At 38.2% G+C, this 25,079-nt stretch overlaps 1 protein-coding gene and 1 long non-coding RNA gene across 6 annotated transcripts in view; one reads left to right on the forward strand and one right to left on the reverse strand.

Annotated features, from left to right (window-relative positions):
• Window positions 1-8: 8 nt before the first annotated feature.
• LOC149705152 (dystrophin-like) overlaps window positions 9-25,079 on the reverse strand; it is a 42,237-nt gene continuing 17,166 nt past the window's right edge. For 3 of the 5 annotated variants that reach the window (XM_089865329.1, XM_089865331.1, XM_089865333.1), the window contains 20 exons: window positions 13,542-13,677; window positions 11,941-12,152; window positions 11,663-11,817; window positions 10,395-10,584; window positions 7,723-8,164; window positions 7,137-7,300; window positions 6,942-7,076; window positions 6,574-6,860; window positions 6,436-6,497; window positions 6,294-6,368; window positions 6,004-6,205; window positions 5,635-5,723; window positions 5,224-5,548; window positions 4,647-4,758; window positions 4,367-4,575; window positions 4,164-4,220; window positions 3,521-3,590; window positions 3,100-3,438; window positions 2,831-2,975; window positions 9-2,532 (listed from right to left, as the gene is read on the reverse strand). In XM_089865329.1, coding sequence (XP_089721455.1) covers window positions 2,405-2,532; window positions 2,831-2,975; window positions 3,100-3,438; window positions 3,521-3,590; window positions 4,164-4,220; window positions 4,367-4,575; window positions 4,647-4,758; window positions 5,224-5,548; window positions 5,635-5,723; window positions 6,004-6,205; window positions 6,294-6,368; window positions 6,436-6,497; window positions 6,574-6,860; window positions 6,942-7,076; window positions 7,137-7,300; window positions 7,723-8,164; window positions 10,395-10,584; window positions 11,663-11,817; window positions 11,941-12,152; window positions 13,542-13,677 — 3,534 coding nt within the window. In that variant the 3' untranslated portion in view covers window positions 9-2,404. The remainder of the gene's footprint in view (window positions 2,533-2,830; window positions 2,976-3,099; window positions 3,439-3,520; window positions 3,591-4,163; window positions 4,221-4,366; window positions 4,576-4,646; window positions 4,759-5,223; window positions 5,549-5,634; window positions 5,724-6,003; window positions 6,206-6,293; window positions 6,369-6,435; window positions 6,498-6,573; window positions 6,861-6,941; window positions 7,077-7,136; window positions 7,301-7,722; window positions 8,165-10,394; window positions 10,585-11,662; window positions 11,818-11,940; window positions 12,153-13,541; window positions 13,678-25,079) is intronic. The other 2 variants (XM_089865330.1, XM_089865332.1) reach the window with 2 other exon arrangements.
• LOC149705153 (uncharacterized) lies at window positions 3,433-4,166 on the forward strand. Its single transcript, XR_016381552.1, has 2 exons — window positions 3,433-3,745; window positions 3,799-4,166. It is a non-coding gene; the product is annotated as an uncharacterized LOC149705153 (long non-coding RNA).

A 25,079-nucleotide genomic window follows, 5' to 3' on the forward strand; every position in this document is an offset into this window, starting at 1 on the left:
AACTGTAATTATTAATTAACGAGCCAAGAGAATTTATTCAAAACGAATCTATTGACGTAGGAATTACCTTATTGCTAGTAGGTAATGTATTTATAATTACCCTATTAATTTCATTGATTATTTTTTTTTTTTTTGCTTTTTTTCAGCACGTTTAAAAATGGGAGAGGTAACAAATTTTCCGTTTACGTTTCTTATGATTTTTCAGCTTTGGCATTATTTACGTGTAAATGTCAATTATGATATTCTGTCTATACACAAAAAGCGGTTTTGTTTTTTTTCAGTGTAAAACGCCAAAATTATACACCAGTTTGGGGTCATGGAATTCAATGTGAAAATAAAATGTCTGACAAGCACGATACTTTTGATGAATTATTTTTTTTTTCAATTAAAGATCACATGGAAGCTAAACTTTCATCTGACCTTTAATTGATTAATTTATAAATTTATGATTTGGAAGAAAATGATAATTAATAATACGTATTATCAATAATTATTAGATTTCGATTTTAAAATCGATTCGTATAAATAATTTTATATCTCTATATACGTTTTTTTTTTCTTCATCATAATTCGTTAAAGCAATATATTTATATATATAAAGATTATAGAAAAACGTATTCTTTTCTTATTTTCCTAAATTTTACGTAATTTCTTTAAATCATTTTGTCATTCTGATCGAACTTTAAAAGCACCAGCTTCGATCAATAATAATTAATTAAATTTGACTTAATTATTTCACGGGGACGCTAAATTTTAATCTACAAATTGATTTTCACTCGGGTATGAACGGTAATTGGTCTAAATTTGTTGATTTTAAATTAAAGATCGTAAAAATTAATCAATATTTGTATTTGGAACCGTTTCTCTATCTAAAAAAATAAAGAAGTTATTAAGGATCGTTTATCGACCAATAGGAATTTAGCCACGCAGTGACGTCGCACTCGCGCGGTGACCAATAGAATGCCCGTTTACTTAAACGCTCGTATCTCCTTTACTACTTTAGCTAGAGATATGATTTCAATCGCAATCTTTTTCATTTTAAACGATCTTTAAGATGGTGGTGATATTTAAAAGATTAATGAATTAGAAGAAAATGATAATTAAGTGGCGGAAAGGGGGGGGGTATTTTATTAAAATTCCTAATTTTATTATCCCGATTATTTTCGCGACAAATTTAATTATTTCCCCTATCGTAATATTATTTTCATTTGAATTTTTAATAATTAGTTGATATGTTCATTTTTTTGTTTTAATTAAACACGAACCACAAATCACGCACAAAACATTTTTTTCATACACACGATGCTAGAGTTTTGTAAAATGTATTCGCTTCGGTTTATTTTGGTCAGGGTTAAGTTTTTTTATTTTGTCGCGATAGTTCTCACTTAAAACTTATGAAGAAAATAAAAGGACTTGTAGCGATAAGAAATGAAACGAATGTAATCTAAAGTGTGCGATGGCGAATTTGTCGCGCGTGATTGAAATATAATATAATCGTATTAAAAGTTGTCCTTGAAGTAACAGATATGGAAGAATAATTTTTCATTATCAATAATCAATTTTTCCCGGAATTTATTGCGATTAAACTAATCAATATTTAAATCTCTCGACCTTCTCTAGATACTCTCAATCGTGGCTCATCAATTAAATTTAAAACTATTGATTGTTAATTATCATTTATAGCAATTAAGCACGTGGAAGTTAATCTTGGCGGGAGCTTATCGAGAATTATTTGCCTGCTACGTCACACTCCAAATAAATTCTCCGAACATTACACCGCCAAGGCTTAACGAATAACGATAATATCGTTATTATATATACGTATTTTAATTTTACAATCGATAAGCCTTGGTTGAGAGATCGCGAAATTTGTACGTAGCGTAGTTCAGAGTTGATTAATTTAAAATTTTAGAATAGATCCCTATTCCGACGTGATTGGGGGAGGATATTTAAAGTGGAAAACCTATTGGTATAACTGAGAACTAAGCGTAATTTTTTGCCAAGTGTTAAAAACCCCGATATCTCGAAATTTTCGTACGTAATTTGATTAATAATTTAACTATCGTTATATTTGTCTCTATGATATGCTCTTAAATTTGTTTTTGTTCAATAGAATGTGAATTAAAAATTGTCATTTGGATATGAATTCGTATATATTTACGTAACATTTGTCTGTTTTTCAACGCGAACAAATAGGGGTGATGAAAAATGCCACGTGACTCACCTGGGGGGGAGGGGCCGAATCGAAATGTCATCTCGCGTTAGAACGATCGAATCGAATCGACGTTCGCCTTCGTCGTCGCCCGCGCCGCCATTTTGCTGACGTTTGTAGAGAGAATGTTTGTTTTTTTCCGTATAAGGATATATATATATATATTTACGATGATGGCATTTTTAATTGCGATCACGGTTTGTGGTCCACTTCGGAATCACTAGCGCCCTCTTCGTCGTCCGTCATAACTGTTACTAATGTTCCGACGGCTTTACCTAAGTTACCCGCCATATGGAATAGATTGCCTACCGCCATGCCACCTGCGAATCGTCACCAAAAATTACTTTCTAACGTTTGCGTCAGTAATTTCTTCAAAATTCAAGAAATTATTGGTGCAAACTAAGGGGGAGGGGCTAAGAAGAGATTTTTTTACTTCAGGTTTAATTACTGTATAATTTCACGCGGTTCGTATCCAATTTCAAACGCAAAACCCACGACAAAACCAATTAAACACGAGGAATAATCATATACCTAATATTTTGAAGCAGTCACGCCCATTATAATCAACCACATATAGTAGCGACACGCGGAATATAAGAATCAGAAATTAATATTTACCCGTATGGTCCGGTATCTGTCCATTACGTCTAGGAACGAGGTCTGACGACATGACGTGTCCCCTTGGAAGAGGCGGAGCCGGAGCGGGGGCTTGGTTATGTGGAATGCTGGAGCTTAAACTACTTCGACTCGGTAAAGTATGAGGCTAAAAGAAAATACAACGGCAACAAAATCAACATAATGGACTAAATATGCCCAAATAATAGAACAAATAGGCCAAAATAATAGAATAAATAGGCCTATATTAAAATTGAAAGAATCAAACGTACCTCATCGAGTAGCTGCCTAAGCCTTTGCAACTGCGCTTCTAATTGCCTATTATGATCTTCTAGGATCTGCATACGCGCCTCGAGTCTTCCCTTGTGCTGTCTGAGTATTTTGGCTTCGGCTAGCATCTCTTCGTCGCGACTAGATGGAGTTAGAATGGCGGAATCTTCTTCATCTTCCGTTACCGAGGGAGAGACACCCCTAATCATACGTTGACCTTGCAGATCTTCGTATTCAGCTTGGAGGTGTCTATTCTCCTCCTCTAACTCTTGGATCATCGCTTCTAGTTCCTCGCGTTGCTCAGCGTCTATGGCGGCCATGATCTGAGCCGGACTACGAGGCTGCCAAAGAGTAAATGAAACAAGATCGACCAAACGGCAAAAAATGCGACCGAAAATGAATTTTTAGTTTCATTTTACGTACCACCGGCAGTGCTAGCTCCCCGCTTAACGTTTGGCAATATTGAACGATGAGTTGATGCTCATCTTCGCTGCTATAATAAAAAAATAATCTTTATATCAATTGCCGCCATTTAAAAATTAATATATCAAAGTTCCGCCAGAGAGAGAGAGAGAGAGAAAAAAAAGTGTCCAGACAGCCAGCCGGATGGGACAGATTAATAGTTCTGTAGCCCTAACGAGCGCAAAAGTAAAAATACATCGTTTTCGCTAAAGGTTGCCAATAATGTACTTTTTCCGTAGCCCCCGACACTGAAATACTACAGCTAAAGCTTGGACTGTATTAAGCTCTATAGCGAAAGTCCATCGGGTGTCACTTGTATCATAAGCTCATATGATACGTTCCATAAGTAAGCGACACCTTGTACAGACTAAATAGGAAGATGAAAGTCCTGCAAGATTCTCGCTTGTCGTTATGGAACTATAGCTCGAGCTGTCTCTAGCATTACGAATTATAGGAAGTGTCAGACTTATGGAATGGAACACATCTTATAAACTTATGCTAGCATACAAGATATATACAAGAAACGCTAACAGCTAATTGGGAAATTACTTCTAATTAAAGTAATACATAAAAAACGATGAAGGAAATAAAGCATTGTTCTTACCTATCAGGAGTTGAATTACTGCGCGTCCTGAGCTCCACTTCCGCGAGCCTTTCACCACAATAAAAGACAAAAGCCAAAATGGTTTCAAACATACACACAATATTAGCATTAACTACGCCTCTCTATCTAATTAAGCCTCTATCTAAAGTCACCCTAAAGCTAGGAGTATCGAACTTTGAACCGGGAAATTATCTACAAGGTACCTGTTGGCGTACAGCTCCAATCTGGAGTGCATTTCCTGCGACGATAGTGTATGAGCTGGTGAAGGGGCGGGGCTTTCAAGGTCGTCACCTTCCAATACCGTTTGTACCGGTAAATAACCCATTCGAGGATGCTTCTTAAAGTAGCGTTTTGATTTGAATTTGTTACGAACTATTCGGGTAAAATCGCGAACGTCTTCGCCCGAGGTAGTCTTTGGAAAGATATTATAAATAAGTACACGGGGTATTTGGGGGGTGTTGAAGGAGTTAAGGAAGTACTTACAGCCATGCAATATTCCTGCATTGGATGAGTGAGCTTATGACTTTTCGCTTTTCGACCCGAGAAGAAGCAGTTTTGACAGAGATCAAAATTAAAACATTTCAGACAGCGATACCTGAAATCGACATAACCGAACAAAAAACTATCAAAAAATTGACCTTTGAACCCATTTCACGGTCGGATGGATGATACCAATTCAAAACTTATTCATATTAACTAAAATTATTTAACGTGTTTCCCCGGTTAAAGGATATTTTTATCATATTTAGTCATATCATGACCTTGAAGAAGGCATCAAGGTCAAGATGACCTCGACTGTAAAATGGTGTATTATTAAGGTCTGATAATTCCAACTCCAAATTAGTTCATATTAACTTAAAATGATTTAATTTGTTTCCTGGTTTAAAAGATATTATATGGTCATCATGACCTTGAAAACGGAATCAAGGTCAGGATGACCCCGACTTTAAAATGGTAAATTATTCAATTAGAATTGATAAGCCAATAAGTTACCGATTTTGAGACAATTTGAATATCTCCTTTATTCCTAAATAAATTACGTAAGTACTTATTCACTTACCTAAAACCGACAATGGGGTACTGCTTGCAGATATTACACTTGGCCTGATGTTTGGCATTCTCAGCCGCGGATAATCTGTGCAGAACTGGTAACCAGACCAAAGATTGAGGTTCTTGTTGGAGCCAATGAAGGAAATGCGTCGCTTGGATTTCTTTCCTATTTCCGGCCTTTTCGAAGCAACTCCTAACACTCGGTTCAATATTGCTTCCACCGAAAGCGGCAATTTCGCCCAGAAGTCGAGGAATTTGCACGCAATCGTGAAGCAACAGACCCAATTTTCTTTCGTCCGCGCACCCATTCATATCCGCGATTAAACGGAAAAGATCTGATTGGTTCCAAAGAGTGTTATTTATTTTACTTTCTCGACTTTGTGGCTGTACTTGTGCTTAACGAGTATAACAAGTAACTTACATCTAAATTTGTCTTCTAGACTTCCGCGGCAGAGTAAAACTATTCCGACTTTGAACGAAAGTATTCGAATGTATCCCGTTCTCGTCACCCTAAGGTATAAATACGATTGATCGCATAGACAAGGCTTGGGAATAACCGATAAGTATGTTTGCTCGCATAGACAAGGCTTAGGAATAACCGATAAGTATGTTTGCTCGCATAGACAAGGCTTAGAAATAACCGATAAGTATGTTTGCTCGCATAGACAAGGCTTGGGAATAACCGATAAGTATGTTTGCTCGCATAGACAAGGCTTGGGAATAACCGATAAGTATGTTTTCTCGCATAGACAAGGCTTAGCAATATTGGATTAAAAAAAAGCAGACTTACGTATCGTAAAGATTGAGCAGCCAATTTAAGCAAAGGTCCACCAGAAGAGGAACATTTAGGGGAGTGGTTTCGGTGGAGATGGCTTCGTAAATAGTCTGCAGGCAAGTAACCATTTCCGGCACGCTGATCAATTTGTCGTTCTGAGCTCGTAAACCGTGTTGCTCGAACGCGTTCACCACGTTATTCAAATTCACCGAGTCGACTGTAGTTCCAAGTGGTCAATTAATGTCAATTAATAACGAAGACAACGTGTTTAAATCCAATAAAAAGAAGAATAAACAAATACTAACGATAAAGCTTTTTCTGAACTACCCTTAGCTTCATGGCACTGCGGTAAGCTGAATACCGGACTTCATTTAAGTCCGCTACAAAAATAATTACATTAACAATAACCTAATTAACTAGAGTTATTAATGACCTTCGATTACTTACATAGAGATTCCATGAGTTCTACCATTTTTGGATGGTCCCAATGCGTAGTTTCTGAGAGATGACTGTTGAAAAAAACTTACATTTGAAACTAGCCTAAGTGCAAATTTCGTTGGTTTTTTTGGTCTAGGTTGTCTTTACTTGATATAGTAAGGCACTTTGTTCCCAGCAACGGCTCGTTCCCAAGGATTGTCTACGGAGGCACTGAGAAAGTTCTGTTGCGCGGAACCCTGGTCAAGTAGAGCGTGTTCTAACTGCTTCCGCCTCTCCTCAATGGCCAACTGCATCAAACGCCATCTTGTATTCAATTCCTCTAATCTATTCAAATTCGCGTGTGATAATAATATATTGCAGCCCGTGATCCTGGCCGCCGCCTCGTTCAACTGGTCAATGTTCAATTGAATCGGGGACACGCGCTCCTTGAAGTTCTACATTGAATACAACAAATACATCCGCGGCTTACCTCCCGACCATGACGGCTTACGTAACAACAAGCGTAAGAAACATACCCTCAAGTCATCAATTTGACCCGGTAATTGGTCCAAAACGTACTCGCTAACGGGTGCCCATTTAGCTTTAGCCATTTCGGCTGATTGTAACCTGATGTTAAGGTCATCCATGACCTTCTGAAGAGATTTCATCCTCTACGAAAGACTCAATTACACGCACGGCTTTAAAATAAAAAATCATCAATTAAAACTTACCAATAATACGTCGTCCATTCGTTTCTGTCTTTGGTCCGTCCGGACTAACAAGCCATTCCACTTGTCAGAGAGTTTTTTGACTTCCCGTCGTATGCTTCGAGTAATTTCTCTGGCTTGTTCCTCGGCGCTACGGTACCCTCTACTATCCGCTTCGAATTCCTTAGCTTTGGTCAAAGAAGAAAGAAAGAAAAATGAATATGTTAGCTTTAAGAGCATTCCAAACATACCGTGGCGAACAAAATATGACGATCCATCAAAAAAAAACCTTCCCCCCCCCCTAACCGATAGCGCTAAAATTGGCCCCCATTGTGCGGGCCGCCGCTGTTAGCTATAAATAACACCGTCTGTCTCTAGCGGTTTAAGTGTGCAACGAAGTTCTGATTGACTATTCAATGCAAAGACCTAATGTTGTATTTTGTACACCCTAAGACTCGCTAACTTGTTCTAACTGAAAATCAACTGTCACCTTCCTTTGGGAATAACACTCATTGTACGTAAATTTCAATATATTTCAAAATATCTCCCAGACTGACTTTAATGGTAACCATTTGTGGTTGAAATTCGTTAGTAAAAACTTATGTCTTACCTTCGGAATCACTCGTGTCCGATAGCGGTGGCTCTTTGGCGACGTACTGTCTACCGGCTAGTAAACTGCTTTCAATGACGGGTCTCTTATCGTCCAATTGTCTCTTGAAGGCCCTGTGTTCGTCTTGTTGTTTCATGATGGTACCGGCGTCACCGGCGATGGGTGGTTGCGCCGATAACTCGGTCTCTTTCTTGATGACCCATTCGGTCAGTTCCCTGAGTGATAGTAACAACTGGTTCCACTGTTCGGCGTTGCTTTCCAATCGATTCCTCAATGAAACGGTCTTTAACCTCAACGTATTCCATCTTTGGTTCATTTCCTCGAGTTTCCTACGAAGTAACAGCGCATCTTCTTGACTTTCTAAATTTTGAAGTAGCAGACAACTACGATCGTTCAAAGTGACGTGAATGTCCCTTTGCGATTCAATTTCGCGTTGCAGTTCCTACGGGAAAATCAGAAAATCGCAAACAATTTAATCCCAAATAAGAAGATTACGGTAACATTATTTTCATCTCGCTTTCCAATAAGAACATTTCTCGGAACAGAGTGAAATATCGGTTTAATCGAAGCGTGGTGTAAAATATCGGTATCGGTACGTATTTAGCGTAGAAAAAACAAACTCTTCCTTCCGAAGTTTCGTATTACGAAAAAGTAAGTGTCATATTTACGCTACGACAAATTATGTTTACTAAAAAAACGAACCCTAATTAAAACTACAAGACAATACCTTTTCAATATGCTGCAAGATGCAATGAAGCGAAAACGTGAATTGAATCATAATTATAACGAAAAACTTTCTCGAGTCAATATCGGCGCATTTCTACATATCTCCTTCTTCGAAAATCACAACGCGGTTCTGTTCTGACACGAGGGTTTTTATTTTTTTTTTGACCGCGTGTATATCACTGCACCGGAAACGCGCTGCTCGTCTCTCTGGAACGTCCAGGGTCCGTCTAAACGGGTCACTTACTAGGCGAGCACCCTCTCCGCGCTTACATCTGGTCCTCGTGATCCAACCAAGTTCGTACGTATAATAAGAACTATGAAACTGTCTTTTCTAAATTTAGTTTTTCGTTTAAGGGTCCGACCCTCGCGAATAACCTAACTGTTTTCGACCAGTCATCTCGCCTCCTTCGAGACTTCCAAAGTGGATTTGACTATAGATATAACCAAAAATACGCAACGGCACCCAAAAACAGCCAGCCATTCTCGGTTTTTATCTTAGAAAAACATACGGAAGTCCATAATTTAGAAGTAAATCGAAACGTAACGCGACGAAACTAATCAAACTAACAAACGACTTGTGCTGTTCGATTTGATCTAAGCTCTCTGTACCAAATATTGTTTTTTTCCCATAACTTTATCATTCTAATTACTACAATTTATGGACTTTAGTTACTGTTACGTTAACGTTACGCGTTAGTAAAGGGGAGAAAGTATCGCTTTGAGCGCGAAAAACGCCAAATATAACAGCCCGTTTTTGTCCAAAGATCATCCCGACGCTTACTATAGCTAGACGACACACTTCCGGGGAAATAGAACTTGGCAATCATGCCAAAATCGTACGAAACAATAAACAAAATATTGCCATCCTCGACGCGTGTGGTGTTTTAAAAAAAAGAGGTGAAATCTAACATAAACACGTACGTTATAATCGCAACAAAAACCGTACGTCTTAATGTTATAAAACCCAAAACCCAACTTGATTATTCATCTCCAAACAGAACTTAAATTCAGAGATTTATTTTTTCTTGAGGAAGCCATGAATACAAATACAATCGTTAACAGTTTAACAATGACAAGACGCTTCCGTATTACGTAAGTTTATGCTCTACCGCTTCTTTGCCCCCCTCAGTCACCTCTCCCCCCATTAGGCACACGTACTTATAACGAATACTGTACTTAATGCTTTGTTTGATGTCTTTAAACAACAACAAAATAAAAGAAACAGGTTTTAAAATGGCGAACGTAGAACCCCCTCCCCCCTAGCTGGCAATGGGGTTAGACCGTATGTCAAAGGGATTTGTTTTCTTCTTCGTTATTTGTGTCAATTGAAAATAAACGATGATAATTTGTCTTCCAAATATAAATAACATATCAGCCGTAAGTTCTCAAATATTTTATATGGGGTTAAGTTTATAAGATACGTTCTAGAAGTATGACACTACCCATACCTCGTAATGCTAGCTATAGACTTACAGCTCGAGCTAGTTACATAACGACAAACGAGAATTGCAGACTATACACTCGGTGGTTAATTTTGCAGGACTATTTAGTCCTATTTAGTCTGTACTTACTAAGCCTTTGACAGCGCCTCACCACCAGACGTCACTTTAAATCGAATCTATGATCTACCTCATTCACTTCGTGACAAGCTCTCAGTAAGCAGTGACAAACTTATCATAGAACATGTCTTATGAACTTATGTTTTACTTCGATTCTTGGCTGTATATTCCTTTTGTTGTTATGTCACTTATAATTGGTCTAAATTTAAGCCTAAACTGTAGAAATAAGTGAAGTTGAAATTCCCATGCAATTGTACACCCTAACCCAATCCAACTCAATAGAACAACAGATAGTCTTTTGTTCAAAACTGCGCTTTTTCGTTCAAATACATCTTTGACCATACCGAGTCCATTTACGCGCAATTTAAAAATTTAAAGAGTACTTACTTTCAGTTGCTCCTGACATCCTCTACTTCTATGACAATCATCTCTTGGCGCGAACTTTTCGGCCTCGCATTCCAGCATTTCCAGAGTGGACTCGGATTCCGAAAGCCAGGCCAAGAACCTGTCCAACGCCTTATCCAACTGTTGCAAGGAGTTGAGCGCATTTTGCAAAGCACGACCTCGGTTTTGGATGCTGGAAGAACGTAGAATTGTATCGTTATCGGTTGTTAAACTTTTAATAAAACAACAATACAACATTGTCGTAATTGGTAATTAAAAGGGTTAACTAAGAAGACTAATTCCGATTCGCCACAACGCCATCGGATGCCTTTAACGAAACTTCAGTTTTCCGAAGGCAATCATGTGATTTTATTTGGGAATTTTCTTTTAAAAAAATTTATATAAAAAAAGTTTAAATTGATATATTATCATCGAAACTGATTTGGGGGACATTCCAAAAGCTTCAATGTAATTTTCATTCAGAGATACTTAAACGTCGCAACAAGTATTTTTAAAATTGAGTAACACGTGCTAGTAAGAGAAAAACGTGGCAAATGCCACGTGGTATTGAATATATAAAATTACGCTTTTTAAAATGCACGCGCGTTTCACGAGAATTAGAATTCTCTAAGCTCGTGAATTTAGCATCGCACTGATAAACGCTTCTAACTTAAACTAGGATACTTCGTTAATTCATTTAAGTACCTATTTAAAATAATCTAAGACGTATGTGTGCCTATACATTTTGTGTTTAATTTAATAGACAGCTGATGTTCCGTTACATCAATCAATGTCAGGTTCTTTTTGATATTTTGGGGATTTCGTTCGTTATTTATAGAGATACATAATAACAGTAGGAAACGCGATATTATTATGAAATCATTTTTACTAAAATCCTTGTAAACTTTCCCTCCTGGATTTGAAGGATTTTTGTCAGTAATCGCAACTACGTGCTTTGAAAGTTGTTTAAAAGGAACCATTTCTTTTTTTTCTCTCCAAATTTATCAATTTCAAGTTTTAAAGACAGTTTTACATTTCAAACACGTTTTCGCGATGTAAAACTTGTTTGGCTTAATTTCACCAGAAGTAATATATAATAACGGTAAGTATGACACTTTAATGGTAACATAGGCTAATTCAAACTAATACTTAACAGTCATACTTATTGGCGCCTTAGTTATGGCGTTTTTTTTGTTGCAATGAAGTTAATTTTTGGGTTAAAACTGATAACAATGCAAAATAAAATAAAACGAGTTTAAAAGGTAGCTTACCTTTGCGAAAGATCGTTGAATCTTTGATTGACATGGTCGGCCATTTGTCTGATTCTCGAGGCATCGTCATGGGGGTTTTCGGCAGCCATTTTGTGAGCCACCCTCATCATACTGTCCATCGCCATTCGCCATTGATTTAACTCCGCTTGTAAAAGCTGTAAGAAATAAAATATAAAGGTTTATTTATTTAGGGTCAACTTGATCGTAGCAAAGTTTCGGCGATCTAATAATCGATAATTAAAGTTAACTAATTTAAAATGTATATAAAAAATACTGGCCCTATGTTCTTTTAGTTGCGATTCGATGACGTCTAGGGTCAGACCAACTGCGGGTAACCTTTCAAGTCTGGCTTCGGCTCGACTGAGCCAACCTTCAACCTCTCTTCTTCTGTCTTCGAAACTCTTGCCATCGACCAGCATTCCTTCCAATTGTCGCTTCCTTTGCATGGCTCGGTCTTTGCTGTCCTCCAAGTCCTGCCGTAACTGGAAAACTATTAAACGACCAGAAACAAATTAAACTAAATAAAGGACCCCTGACTGACTGACTTATTAACTAATACAACGCTAATAAGCCCGAACCATAAGTTCATAAGATATGTTCATTCCATAAGTTATAGTCACTGGTAACTTAGAAACTGGAGCTTGTCACGAAGTAAGGGAGGTCATAGATTCGAGGTAAAGCGAAAGAGGCCAGTTGGTGAGGCTTAGTAATTCAGACTAAATAGGACCAGACGGACATGGACTGCAAACTAAACCACCGAGTGTAGGGCTTCAATTCTCGCTTCCGTCGTTCTGCTAGAACTAGCTCTCTATTTACGAGGCATAGGAAGTGTCATACTTATGGAAGGAACATATCACTTATAAACTTATGCATGCCCAAACCCAACGTCATTGTTATCCACATACCACGGATGTCCTTACTTCAAGCGGACACCCCTAGGTCTACAGTAGCGATTCCCTCGGAACTAAGACCCAAGACCCACCCAACTCCGTCCCGACGTACGTCGTATCACAAACCGAGTTTCGATGTATATAGTTCCGATCGAGTACAGCACAAAAGAGTTAGCAAACTAAATTTATCTGTAGCTGGGATCGCGAAAGCGGAGCTGGACTATAAAAGGGACCCAACAAAGGAAAACAGGGCCAAGCTAAATCCCTTGTCTCAATTATAAATCTCGCGACAAAAGTCCATATACGTTTTGCCTTCTTTCGCCCAACAACTATATAACTCTTTCTATATGTAGACAAAAACGAAAATGCTATTAAATCAAAATGGAATCAGAAGATAACCGATAATAGTTACGGAAACATTCGTTTCTTTTTTAATCTTTAACCAAAGGAGAGCTATCCGTAGTTTGATCAATTATGGATCACTAACGAAGAAGAAATTATTTCACGATCGGATCACACGCGGTAATCAGCTTTAAATAATGATCACGTAAAAATTAATTAAAAATGACCTTGATGTACAAGAACTCTAATCTACCCTTTCTAGTGCAGCACGTGGTCTCTATTAGTAACAAACCAAGCATTAAACTTTTGGAATATAACCTGTGATCTTAGACTGCTACGACGTTTAGTTTGTTGAGATTAAATTTAAATGACCTTGACATACTAGAAACCTAATCTACCCGTTTTTAGTGCATCACGTGGTCTTTATTAGTAACTAAACAAGCGTTAAACTTTTGGATTATAACCTATGACCTTCCGCTACCACGTACCAGGAAACGGAACCAAATTTGGCCGAAATCGATTTGTTAACTAGGGTTAAGTTATAGTTGGCATTCCCAGTATCGGGAGAGCGAGGGAGAGAGACGTAGAGGCGGCACGGGGGAAAAGGAATCAATTAACGTTTATGAACAAAAAAAAATAAGTCTTACCGCAACTCTGGAGACTCCGCTGCTTTTCGCGTTCCTCTTCGTTTTCGTCTTGCGGTGGTTCCGAGCGTTTCTGGTTGATAGACGCTTGCAACTTTTTTAACTGAGAGCTTTTACGATCATGCTCGCTTAAGAAGTGCTGCAAAGACACCAAGAAAAAAACACATCGCAATTAAGTTTCAATTAAAATTTCAAAGTAGCCCTTCAAATTTACGATAAATACAATTTTGGCATTAAGATAAACTAACCTAGAATAGTTCTACCGATATAATTTAAAATTTTAGTTAATTGATCTTTCGACAATATTAGTCCGCATTACTAAGCCTTTAACAGCAGCGCCTCACCAGGACCAGGCCTCCTTCGCTTTACCAGAATCTATGACCTACCTCCTCTCACTTCGTGATAAGCTCTTAAGTAACCAATGACAAACTTATGTATGAAACACGTATCTTATAATAAAGACGTTGTAAGTCGCGTCAACATCCGTAACCTGGCTTTGAAATTCGATTACACGCAATGAACTTGAATTTTAGGTGAAATTTCTTTAAAACTATTTTAAGTACACCTTTAAGATGTCGTCCGTTAAACTTTTAACAACTCGCGTAGTTTATTCTTGTAGGAGTTAAAAGGTATTTCACTTTTTTTACGCCGGTAACTTTTTGACAAGCGAGAAACGATCTCTTTTATAACAAACTTAACCTTTTTCGAGGGAAAGGTAAAGGCGAAGACGCGCGACAGAGAAAGAAAGACAGTCAGGGGGTAAATCGGTGGTGACGTGTCAAACGCAACGGTCTCTCCCACCGTTAATAAACTCCGATCAGCGGCCCAGACAACTCCCCTGACCCGCGCTTCTCGTCGTCTGAAACTAATCTTTGCTCCAGACCAATTCGGTACCGCGCTAGCCCGGCTATTTTTCTGAGAATTGGATACAGTTACACCATGAAGTTCGTAAGATACGTTCCTTAAGTTTGTCACTGGTTACAGAGAGCTTGACGTAGGTCATAGATTCTCCTGGTGAGGCGCCGTCAAGTCTCTAGCATTACGAAGCGTCATACTTATGGAAGGAACATATCACTCATAAACTTATGGTTACACGTACCAAAAGGTCCAACCTGTGACACACGAGTCTGATGTAACCATAGCCAAAGGTGTTTAATTCGATTAGTTTATAAAAGGGTTATTATAGGACGGTGTAATAATGGTTCTAAGGTTGAATTTTGAGTCTAAAATGTAATTACTATTTGACATAATCCAAGGGACACCCTAAACAAGTCACGAGTGTGACACGTGAATCTTCAAATTCACGTGACACGTAATGGCACCCCATGTTATTTCCCCATAGAGCTTAATACAGTCGAAGCCAGAGGTCTGCCATTACCCTATAGGCCTACTTGGGATTAATACACGCAGTGACATCTTGTCTAGGGAGACTAAATTCTCAATGACAGTCGCGAACTCAGAGTCCAGCCAAAATGTCTCTCCCAATGTCCCAGGCGTATAAAAAAGTCCAGTGACCCGTTTAAGGATACAAACAGCCATTCCGTGCCCAGTCTATTTGGATTTATGGCTAGACCATCACCCTTAACGGAAGTTCGTAATCTAGAGGAAGTAAATCTAGAATACCATCGCGACCCAGCACGCTTAGACCTCAAAGTTCAAAAGAGCATACTTCAATTTACGAACTTCGGGTCCGAATACCAAGAGAAAAAAAAGGATTATTAGCCAGCGATACGACTATAGGACAATATTAATGGTGACATTCTTAGTCGTCACTAACTTCGTAACTATCTCCTATTCCGAGTTAACCCGAGAATCAATGTCAACTAAGGTTGTCCACTTTTCATCTTAGGTTTTGTTATTGTACCGGCGGTGAACTTAATACGATTATTTTCGTACTCGGATAAACAGCCAGTCGATCACGTGGGTGGGGAGAAAGGGGGAGGGACCAGAATATCGATAAAACTAGGCACTGAACGCTTCTCCTCGTGACCTTTTAAATAAGGGGTCGAGCAGTTGATACCATGGTTGCGGAATTATTTTACTTTCGCCATAACTTCCTTAATTTTCAACCGATTCAACTGAAATTTTGTACAATGATTCATTGGATCTTAGAGATAAGATGTATCAATTTTGGTTCAAATCTTACGCTTAAATTTACAACCGCAATAACTGCCTTAATTTTCAACCGATTCAACTGAAATTTTGTATAATTGTTCAATATATCATAAAGATACGTCGTACCACGTTACGATCAAATTACACGCCATATTGTAAAATGGTGGACAGAAAAGTACTCAAACGTTCCTGACGCAAAAACTGCCTTAATTTTCAACCGAAAAAGTTTAGGCTGATGTCCGACCTCGCAAACAGTTTTATATAAAGTTAAGCGTTGGTTACGCTAGTTGTTGGGTTCCAGTCGTTGCCTTAAACGACTCCCTAAACGTATAACGGGGGCTTATCTTTGAAGACGCACGCGTTTACTGCAAGCCGGCCCGGCCGGCCGATTTGGACTACTTTCAGCCTTTGACCTCCTTACAAAAACCGATCTTCCATCGCTTTGTCGTCAAGTCAACCTTTAAAGCCACTTTAGAAGTATATAACACCACTTTATGCAAATCGTTTTTGAGGTCATATTACCGCCAGTTTTATTTTCATAGTCTAGCAAGCGAGAACGTAAATAAATATATTCAAATATAAAGACCGTTTAACATACCGAAAATACCAGTTAAGTATAATCAAAAAAGACTGATTCTTCTCGCTGAACGCACCCGGGTTTAATTTTTATATTCTGGCAAGCGACAACCTAAATAAATACGTTCCAACGTGTAGGTGCGTTCAGTCGCGTTATACGAGACTGATTCCTCTCGCTGAACGCACCCAATTACAAATTGATCAAAAACAGGGCAAGCATTAACTTGGATTGTTTTATGGATTTGAGCCGGAAAACTATTTGTTAGCAAACGATTTAAAAACACATTTTAATCTGAAAACGAGAGAGGCAAGCCGTTGGTTTGAAATGCGAACGCGACTCTTGTCTTCACTACGTCATTAGGGGGATATTCCGGTCACGTGAGCGTGTCTGGTGTAAATCGAGGTATAAAACGAAGCGAGCTTTTCAGGGGGGGGGCAGGAGGAAAGGACACCCTGAACATCGATCGGGCCTATACACAATAAGAATAGTAGCCCAAGCTTGGTGTAGAGATTGAGCTCCGGCAAGAGGGAGACACCGTTACGCCGGGCGCTAGCTACACCGTCTTAAAGATTTGCTGCGGATTTGGCCAGGGCAAGCACGTGCCACGGAAAAGTGGATTCCTACAACCGGAAGTTCATAACCTCGAAGTTTTCAACCTCTATCGTCCCGACTGATACATCTCTAATACAAGATTTCAGGCTAAGATTATTCATAACATATATTCCATAAGTTTGTCACCGGTTACTGAAAGCTTGTCATGAAGTGACGTAGGTCATATATTCGAGGTAAAGCGACGCCTGGTGGTGGGGTGCTGCGGTCAAAGGCTTAGTAATGCAGACTAAATAGGGCTAGATGGTCTGCAAAATTAACCGAGTGTAGGACTTCAATTCTCGCTTGTCGTTCTCTCTCAGTAGCATTACGAAGTATAGGAAGTGTCATACTTATGGAACATATCTTTTAAACTTATGTTCATAACATTAGTATCTTTGATGAAAAATGACCAAACACTATAGTAATATATTTTTTCAAATAAAAGTAAAGATGTATTTTACTTTAAATTTTATGAGCAAATAAAATTTGTGTATAATAACTTCATTTAATTTACTTCTAGGGTTAAGGTTAAGGGTAGTGTAGTGTAGTGAAGCCTCTCTTCCCCAAAATGGGTTTGAGATCGATCATTTTCAGGGGACGGGCTAAAAAAAAATAACTAGAAAAAACTCATCCAAAGAAATAAGGGTATTTTTTCCGATTTCTGCCCGTTGACCGTATCCATGGTGTACCTGGGAATTCTTCCCTTCAACCGACCAACCGGGTTCAAATAAGGGCCAATTGAAGGATTGGCTTGACTACGGATAAACACAGCCTTCCCTGGACTTTAACTAAAGGCCTTAACACTACTACAAACTCATTTTTCAAACCCTAATGGTAAAAATACAACGAAAAACCGTTAAGGTATAGTTTTTGATTTAAAATTAATTGCAATTCAATTAAGTCAATTAAAAATTTACTCCACTGATGGTTTTAAACGTTGTGTAGACGAAAATATTTGTCTAACAAACCTCCAAAAAAAATAAATAAATAAATGATCATAATAAAAATAAAAACCTACATAATTTAAAAATTTGCATTTACAAATGCACGCGAAAATAAGCAACCAGCCAGCCAGTTCTAGTCTACGCAATAATTGTTCACTCCATAAAGCCACGAAAAGTAAAAAGTTAAATTTGAACGATTTATATTCACAAATTATAACTTAAATTCTGGACCTCGATATAATAATTATGATATTAAAAGCGAAACAGTCAGGTGGAAAGGCCTTTAAATAAGGGCAGTATCCCGCGAGGGTTAACCCTTACAGTTGCCCTTAACAATAAAACAAAAGGTACTTCAATACCTCAAGAAATGGGCTGCATTTTTTGGGCATTGGTCTTAAGTCCCATTGTTTTTGTCACGCCCGGGGACCAGACCATTAGAATATCCCAAATAAATTCCGCGCACGCGCATTAGGCTTAGGTACAATCGGAACTCGAAATGTCTTCAAAAGATCATTTTGCGGGGGATTTTACGGCGGCTTTGAATTCCGATTTTTGTCGGCCAATTCGACCACGCCAAGTTAACGCTGGTAAAACCCTTACGCCATGAACTTTCAAAACACCACTCCCACTCCCGGTCGTCGCCTTTGTACGCGTTAATCTTTGCAACACGAATAGTACAGGGGGTATAATTTGCATCATGTAAAATACGAAAAAGGGGCGCTTCATTCAACTTGAACGATTTAAGGAAGGTACATTAGGGGAAAGGGAGAAAACAGGGTAGAAGGGTCAGACTCGATGTACCTTGGTACGTATTAAATCTATTCGGGTTAAAAGCGCTCCTCTCTATCTCTTGTCTGTCTCTTAAGATGTTGTTTAAATGCAAATAAGGAAATTGCGCGAGGAAACGTGGTTAGTTTTTCGTCTTTGAAAATATACCGTTGTTAAAACGGTAGTACGTTACAATTTGAAATGAGGCATTCAGCCTTTGTTCTCCGTTACAATTTCCTCTTGAAAAATTATACTAAAATTTGAAATTTCCCTTTGTATACCAAGGACTTTACGTATTTCAATGGAGAAATGAATATCTCTATGTTACGATGCTCCGAGACTTAATATTGAGATATAGGTTTATGAACGTAAGTCTGTATTTGGTTATGCTTAGTGTTAGCTGTATGTCATTTCATTTAGTGAAAGCAATTTGTATTTAGGCTTAGTGTTGTCGCGTCCTTGAGTCAAGACGAAGACTTAGGATAATAGACCTATAAAGTATTACGTTGAAGGTATGTATTTCCGTCTACGACTTTAGGTATTTGTGCCGTTTCGAGGAAGTGATATCTTTGAGGAAAATATGATCTCCGAAAAGGGTCAGCTAGCACTCGCATTCCGAGATATTTCTAGGGTCAATTTAAAATATGGAATGTAAGGACTTTCATATATCTCGTCGAGTACTACGTAACTTTATATATCAAAGAGTGTGTATCCACCATATATTGTTAAAGCTTCTATTTACCGCTCTCAGTGGTACAATATACTTGAAAACTAGAGCGTACGAATACTACAGTCGTATACGAGGGAAGCTAGAGTATGTAGTAAACATTACGCTTTCGGAAGGCTTTCATAGAACCATCCTATAATTACAAGGGTTCTAAATTGGTAATTTACCAAGGGTAACTGTAATTTACGATTTCCTCGAGTAAATTACGAAAATGGTAATTACCGTGGTAATTTAAAACCCGAATTCATATTTCTTTTGCCATATTATAGAAAATAGTCTAAACTCCTCGTTCTAAATCTTGTTACACTTAAAAATTTTGCTCTACCCTCGCATGCGTACTTGCAATAAAAATTCTATTAAAAAGTGCATGTATTTTTCATTCATTAGCTTAAAAACTACCAATATAATTTATTTTTGAATTTGGGTAAATTACCTTGAACGGTATAATTAACGTAATTTTCGAACCCTAATAATTACCCCTTTTTGCAAAACACCCTGTATTTAATATGGGAACAATAGATATCAATAAGAAACTAAACTAAACGAATTTAATTACTAAATGCCAAAAACTGCATGGCAAAAAAACCATCCACGATTCACAACTGGTCATTTTTTCCTATAACTTATTAGCAAATTAAGTTTGATACAAGCTTGACTCCCGAGTTAGTCACACACAAAAAAAGAACCATTAGCAATGAGTCGTAACTTTGTAAGGCGTTGGTTTTTTGTTCCACATGCACGACACTGAGTCGCCATTCATTAGAAGAGCTGGGGGGGCAAGCAAGCTATAGCCGTGAGTGGGTGATTTATCCATTATACATCTTGAATTTTTGATAACTTGATCCTGAGAAGAAAGGCAACTCTTTGTGCGCGCCCGCCGCTGCTGACCCTCGTGATCGTGATATTTTTAACGCTCGCTTAACTCGAGGCGCACCAACCGAGGCCCCTGCCTTACCACACCCTGCTATCACTGATTTTACGTTTATTTCATTCCAGTTATAGAGCCGCAACGCCTAATATCCCAAACACGAGTGGAGTTAGACTGATGACGAAAGAAAATCAGTATGGCATACTGCAGACCTATCTATATATCTACATGAAGAGGGTTACGGACCTTTTTAAGTCAAATTTAATTTTCACAAACTTGTTTGTTTACGTTTTGCTTAATTACTCGGCCCCTGTTTGTCGTAGCCCTAAGTTTTTAGTATGGTTGGATGGGGGACAAATTGGACTATAACATACTCAAAGGGCATCCCCGTATCTCTAGAAGAACCAAAGTTATGAGCCTCCAAAGTTCAGAGTCAAAAATAATAAGTAACATAATAACAATAAGTAAGACGATACCATAAGTTGACCAACATTTTCCTTTATTACTCGGCCCCTGTTTGTCGTAGCCCTAAGTTTTTAGTATGGTTGGATGGGGGACAGATTGGACTATCTCTAGTAGAACCTGAGTTATGAGCCTCCAAAGTTGGGTGTGATGCTATTCCTATGGCATGTTTTTGAACATTTTGCTTAATTACTCGGCCCCTGTTTTTCGTAGCCCTAAGGTTGTAGTATGGTTGGATGGGGGACAAGTTGGACTATAACATACTCAAAGGGCATCCCCTTATCTCTAATATAACCAGTGTTATGAGCCTCCAAAGTATAGTGTAATGTTAATCCTATGGAGGGGGGTATGTTCACGAACATTTTTCTTAATTACTCGGCAACTGTTTGACGCAAATTTCCCTGATTTCCCTGAACTTTACTAAAAATTCGAAATTTCCCTAAATTTTCCATAAGGTGTTTGTCAACTATGTATTTCCCTGATTTTTCCAGGTTTTCTAGGTCTGTATGAACCCTGATAACTTATGAACTTATGTTAATATTTAGTATAATGGTTGATATCCAATAATGACAGTAGCAAGCAACACCGGGTTTTGCTGATATTATAAATAAGACTTTGAAGGGAACAACGCCGTCCTAAATTACGCTTCATGATACTCCTTTCACGAAACGAAACGGCAAGAAAAAAACCTTATACATCTTGTAAGGACAACTGTCAATGCATTCACGCCTGATATTATAAGATATAGAGGCTGAGCTTTCTCTTGTATTGGAAAAAGCTGTCGCGGCGTAGCGGTGGCTCTTAGCACGTCGGGTGGCGGGAGAAGGCCGTATTTCAGCGTATCATGTCATATTTATTAAACACGAAAAGGGACTTCATCAGGCAGAGCTGGCGCCCGAAAAAGGCCTCGCGGCTAAAAAGAAGAATATGTTTACTTATTCAAAAAAGTTTCATAAATTTCCTTCGCCGTCTGCTAGCTTTAAAGACCGTCCGAGCTCCCCACACCCCACCCCCACGCCTTTATAACTTCCCCCTTCTCTATTAGAGAGGTTAAGCGAGGATTCTTAATAATATGTCCTAAACCAGCTAGAGGGCGCTGTAGTTCTTTATCGAGGAAAAGTTACTCAAGAACCTTCAGCCAATCAGCAGCTGAGGGGAGTTGATGCGGAATGGCTGTAGGTTCATCAACAGCAAATATAAATTTAACTGAATTCAATACGAAGCTTCAGCCAATCAGAAGCTCGCGTACTTTTACGTCATGCGTAGATTTGATGATGATTGGTTAGAGGTTCATACGGAGCTTTTTCTATTGACGTTTTTTTTCTCGCGCGTTTTTACGTCATCTGTAGAGCGATGCTGTTTGAATAGGGTTCATACGGAACTTCAGTCAATCAGCAGCTCGAGCATTTTTACGTCATGCGTAGATTTGATGATGATTGGTTAGAGGTTCATACGGAGCTTTTTCCATTGACATTTTTCCTCGCGCGTTTTTACGTCATTGGTAGAGTTTATACTGATTCGCTAGAGCTTCATACGGTGCTTCAGCCAATCAGCAGCTCGAGCATTTTTACGTCACGCGTAGTGTTGATTCCGATTGGCTGGAGGTTCGTACGGAGCTTTTTCTATTGACGTTTAAATATTCCCCAACCATTTCCATCGAGGCAACTAATACATACATTGACCGATGTTGCTTACTCTCTCTCCAAGTACTTTCCCAAATTCTTTTTTTTTCTTTCAAAGCAGCCAGCATTTTACAAGAATCTCCCCAAGTCTTAGCTTATAGCTTTCGAGGGCGAAGAAAGCAAAGCGTATACAGGGTGTTTGTGAAAAGTCCATCAATAATGAAAGGGCGTATTTATTGGGCCATTTTGAGTCGAAAATGTTCTATGACATTTTGCCGTCCGAGCCACGGTTTTCGAGTTATGATTTGAATATTTTAGGGATGACCCCTTCATTAAATTAGCGCTGTCTTTCAATTTCTTAATTAAATTTAAGGGGTCATCCGTAAATTACTCCAATCATAACTTGAAAACAGTGGCCCGAACGGAAAAATGTCATAGAACATTTTCGACTCAAAATGGCCCAATAAATACGCCCTTTCATTATTGATGGACCTTTCACAAACACCCTGTATAGCTTTCTATATAATAAGCGTCTCTGATAACTTTTTCTTGGCGCTCACGCTTGAATAGACTGTGATTAAATTTCACGCTTTTTATAAACCAAGGGATACAAAGTAGTGTACTCGTTGGAATGTTAATTAGCTGCTTCGACCAAAATATGGGGGCGCGCCACAATACACTTTTGGACCAACAAACAGCGGTCGCTTACGAATAAATAAAGTGTTAACTAACGAAGCGGCTTTGATTAAAGAAAAGTTGAAAAGTGCGTACAAAATTAATTACCAATATACAGAGTGTTACAAAATGGCGGTTGGTTCTATTTGAGATTATGACAAATAAAGAGAACAATTTATATAAATTACAAATAGACGATTTCTATCTAATATCTAAAAAAGAGGGCCTATAAAATAATATTTAAAATTGAAAACAGGCCTTACTTGCAATATTACCGAAAATATGAGCAATTTGCCTATCCAAAACTTTCCCATTTAAATTAAGTTTGCATAACAAATTTAATATTTTTTTTCACTTCCAAAGGTTGTCAAGTTTATTAACGAAGATCGTTAATATAACGGCGCCTAAATAGAGCTAACATAAATCAAGGGCCAGTTTAATAAGGCTATTAAAAGGTCCTTAACGTTTTTCTTTATTAAAGAATCCCAAATATTTTCCATAATGCAAATGATACGCAAATTAATAAAGCTATGGCGTTTTCCTGTTGAGATACGGATAATCTAAACTTGTTCTAGAGCTGATTTATAATTAATAATAATTAGCGAAAAATAATAAAAAAAAAAGTTGGTACGCAATGACGCAACTGGAAAATCTAGGCATGCACCCTTCTGAATAATTTGTCAAATTTTGAATTGAATAACAGCATAAGTTTATAAGTGATATGTTCCTTCCATAAGTATGACACTAAATATACTTCGTAATGCTAGTTCCAGCACGACAAGCGAGAATTGCAGTCTACACTCGGTGGTTAATTTTGCAGGACTTCCATCTAGGTCCTATTTAGCCCGCATTACTAAGCCTTCGACAGCGCCCCCATCACCAGGGGTCGCTTTACCCCTAATCTATGACCTACTTCATTCACTTCATGACAAGCTCCAGTTTCTAAGTAACCATTTACAAACTTATGTATGGAACACATATCTTATGAACTTAAAGTACATAAGAAAGACGTTGTAAGTCGCGTCAACATTCCGTTGGTTTTAAGTGGCTTTGAAATTCCATTAAAGGGTAAACTTACACTCGGTGTTTTAAAGCGTGGGTGTCCTTCCAAGTTTAATGCGATAAATTAAAGAGCGAGCGTCGCCACATGGCGTTCCTTTCTATATAGCAAAATGGTTTACGTAGACGCTTATCTTTGGATGTCAGCCAATAAAACCACCCAAAATTTTGTTTAAAAAAATACGAGAGTGTTCTTAAGAAATGTTTTCACGCCGAAACCGGAGAAGCGTAATTTGAAATAATTAATATGTTAAATATTCTTCTATAAAATTACCGTATACTTATTGTCGCAAATAAACCTAGATCATCGTATAAGCTTTTGAATTCCAACTTCGTATTTAAACATACGACTATTAAATTCATAATCATGAAATTAAGCCTTACGATAGCTATTTAAAGGAAAAGTTAATCCCCGCCCCTAAATTACAGCCAGCATCTCATTGGTTCTTGAAAACTCACGTCAACGCGACCGAAGCGAATGATAACGAAAATTACAGTCATATTTTCCGACTGAGGAAAGTGTAGCGAAATAGCCCGGCCTCCTTTTACGTCCCCCCCTTGTATTTTGATAGGGTGACTGGGACTATGTCGCGCGAATACTTAGGCATTCTTAACCTTCTCCCTAATAAACTAGATATCGCTTCTTGCCATTACCTCTCTCAGCCTATGAGAATTCAATCAACCCCTAGGAGTAAGAGGTTCGATTTAGCAGACGCCACTAAACCAACGGCGGATGGCCAGGCAGATTATTTTTAAGACTAATTAAATGTACTAATTATCATATTGTAATTAGAGATCAATCATCTTTTTATTTCCTTTTATATTTAGGAAAAGGCCTTTCTTTAAGGTATAATATTACGTTACCTGTAGACTTTCGTGTCGACATTTTTTAGTTCAAAACGTATGTAAGCTTTTTATTAGCAAACAAACTAAAAACTATCGGCAAGTTTGGCGATAAAATTCTTAATTTTTCTTTCACGACTTCTAGGCTAGGCCTAATAACCAGTCTCACCAAAATATTCCTTCCTCACCTACCTAACTCTCCCTCGCTTCTAAAGCGGGTATTTAAATATCTGTGGAACTAAATGGCGCTGGTGTGTCACCTAACACCAGACCCGAAGCTATTTTGACAC

Source organism: Phalangium opilio, unplaced genomic scaffold, assembly GCF_054372755.1.
Source record: "Phalangium opilio isolate 3A_F unplaced genomic scaffold, DU_Popi_V2 ptg000014l_1, whole genome shotgun sequence".
NCBI classification, from domain to species: domain Eukaryota; kingdom Metazoa; phylum Arthropoda; class Arachnida; order Opiliones; family Phalangiidae; genus Phalangium; species Phalangium opilio.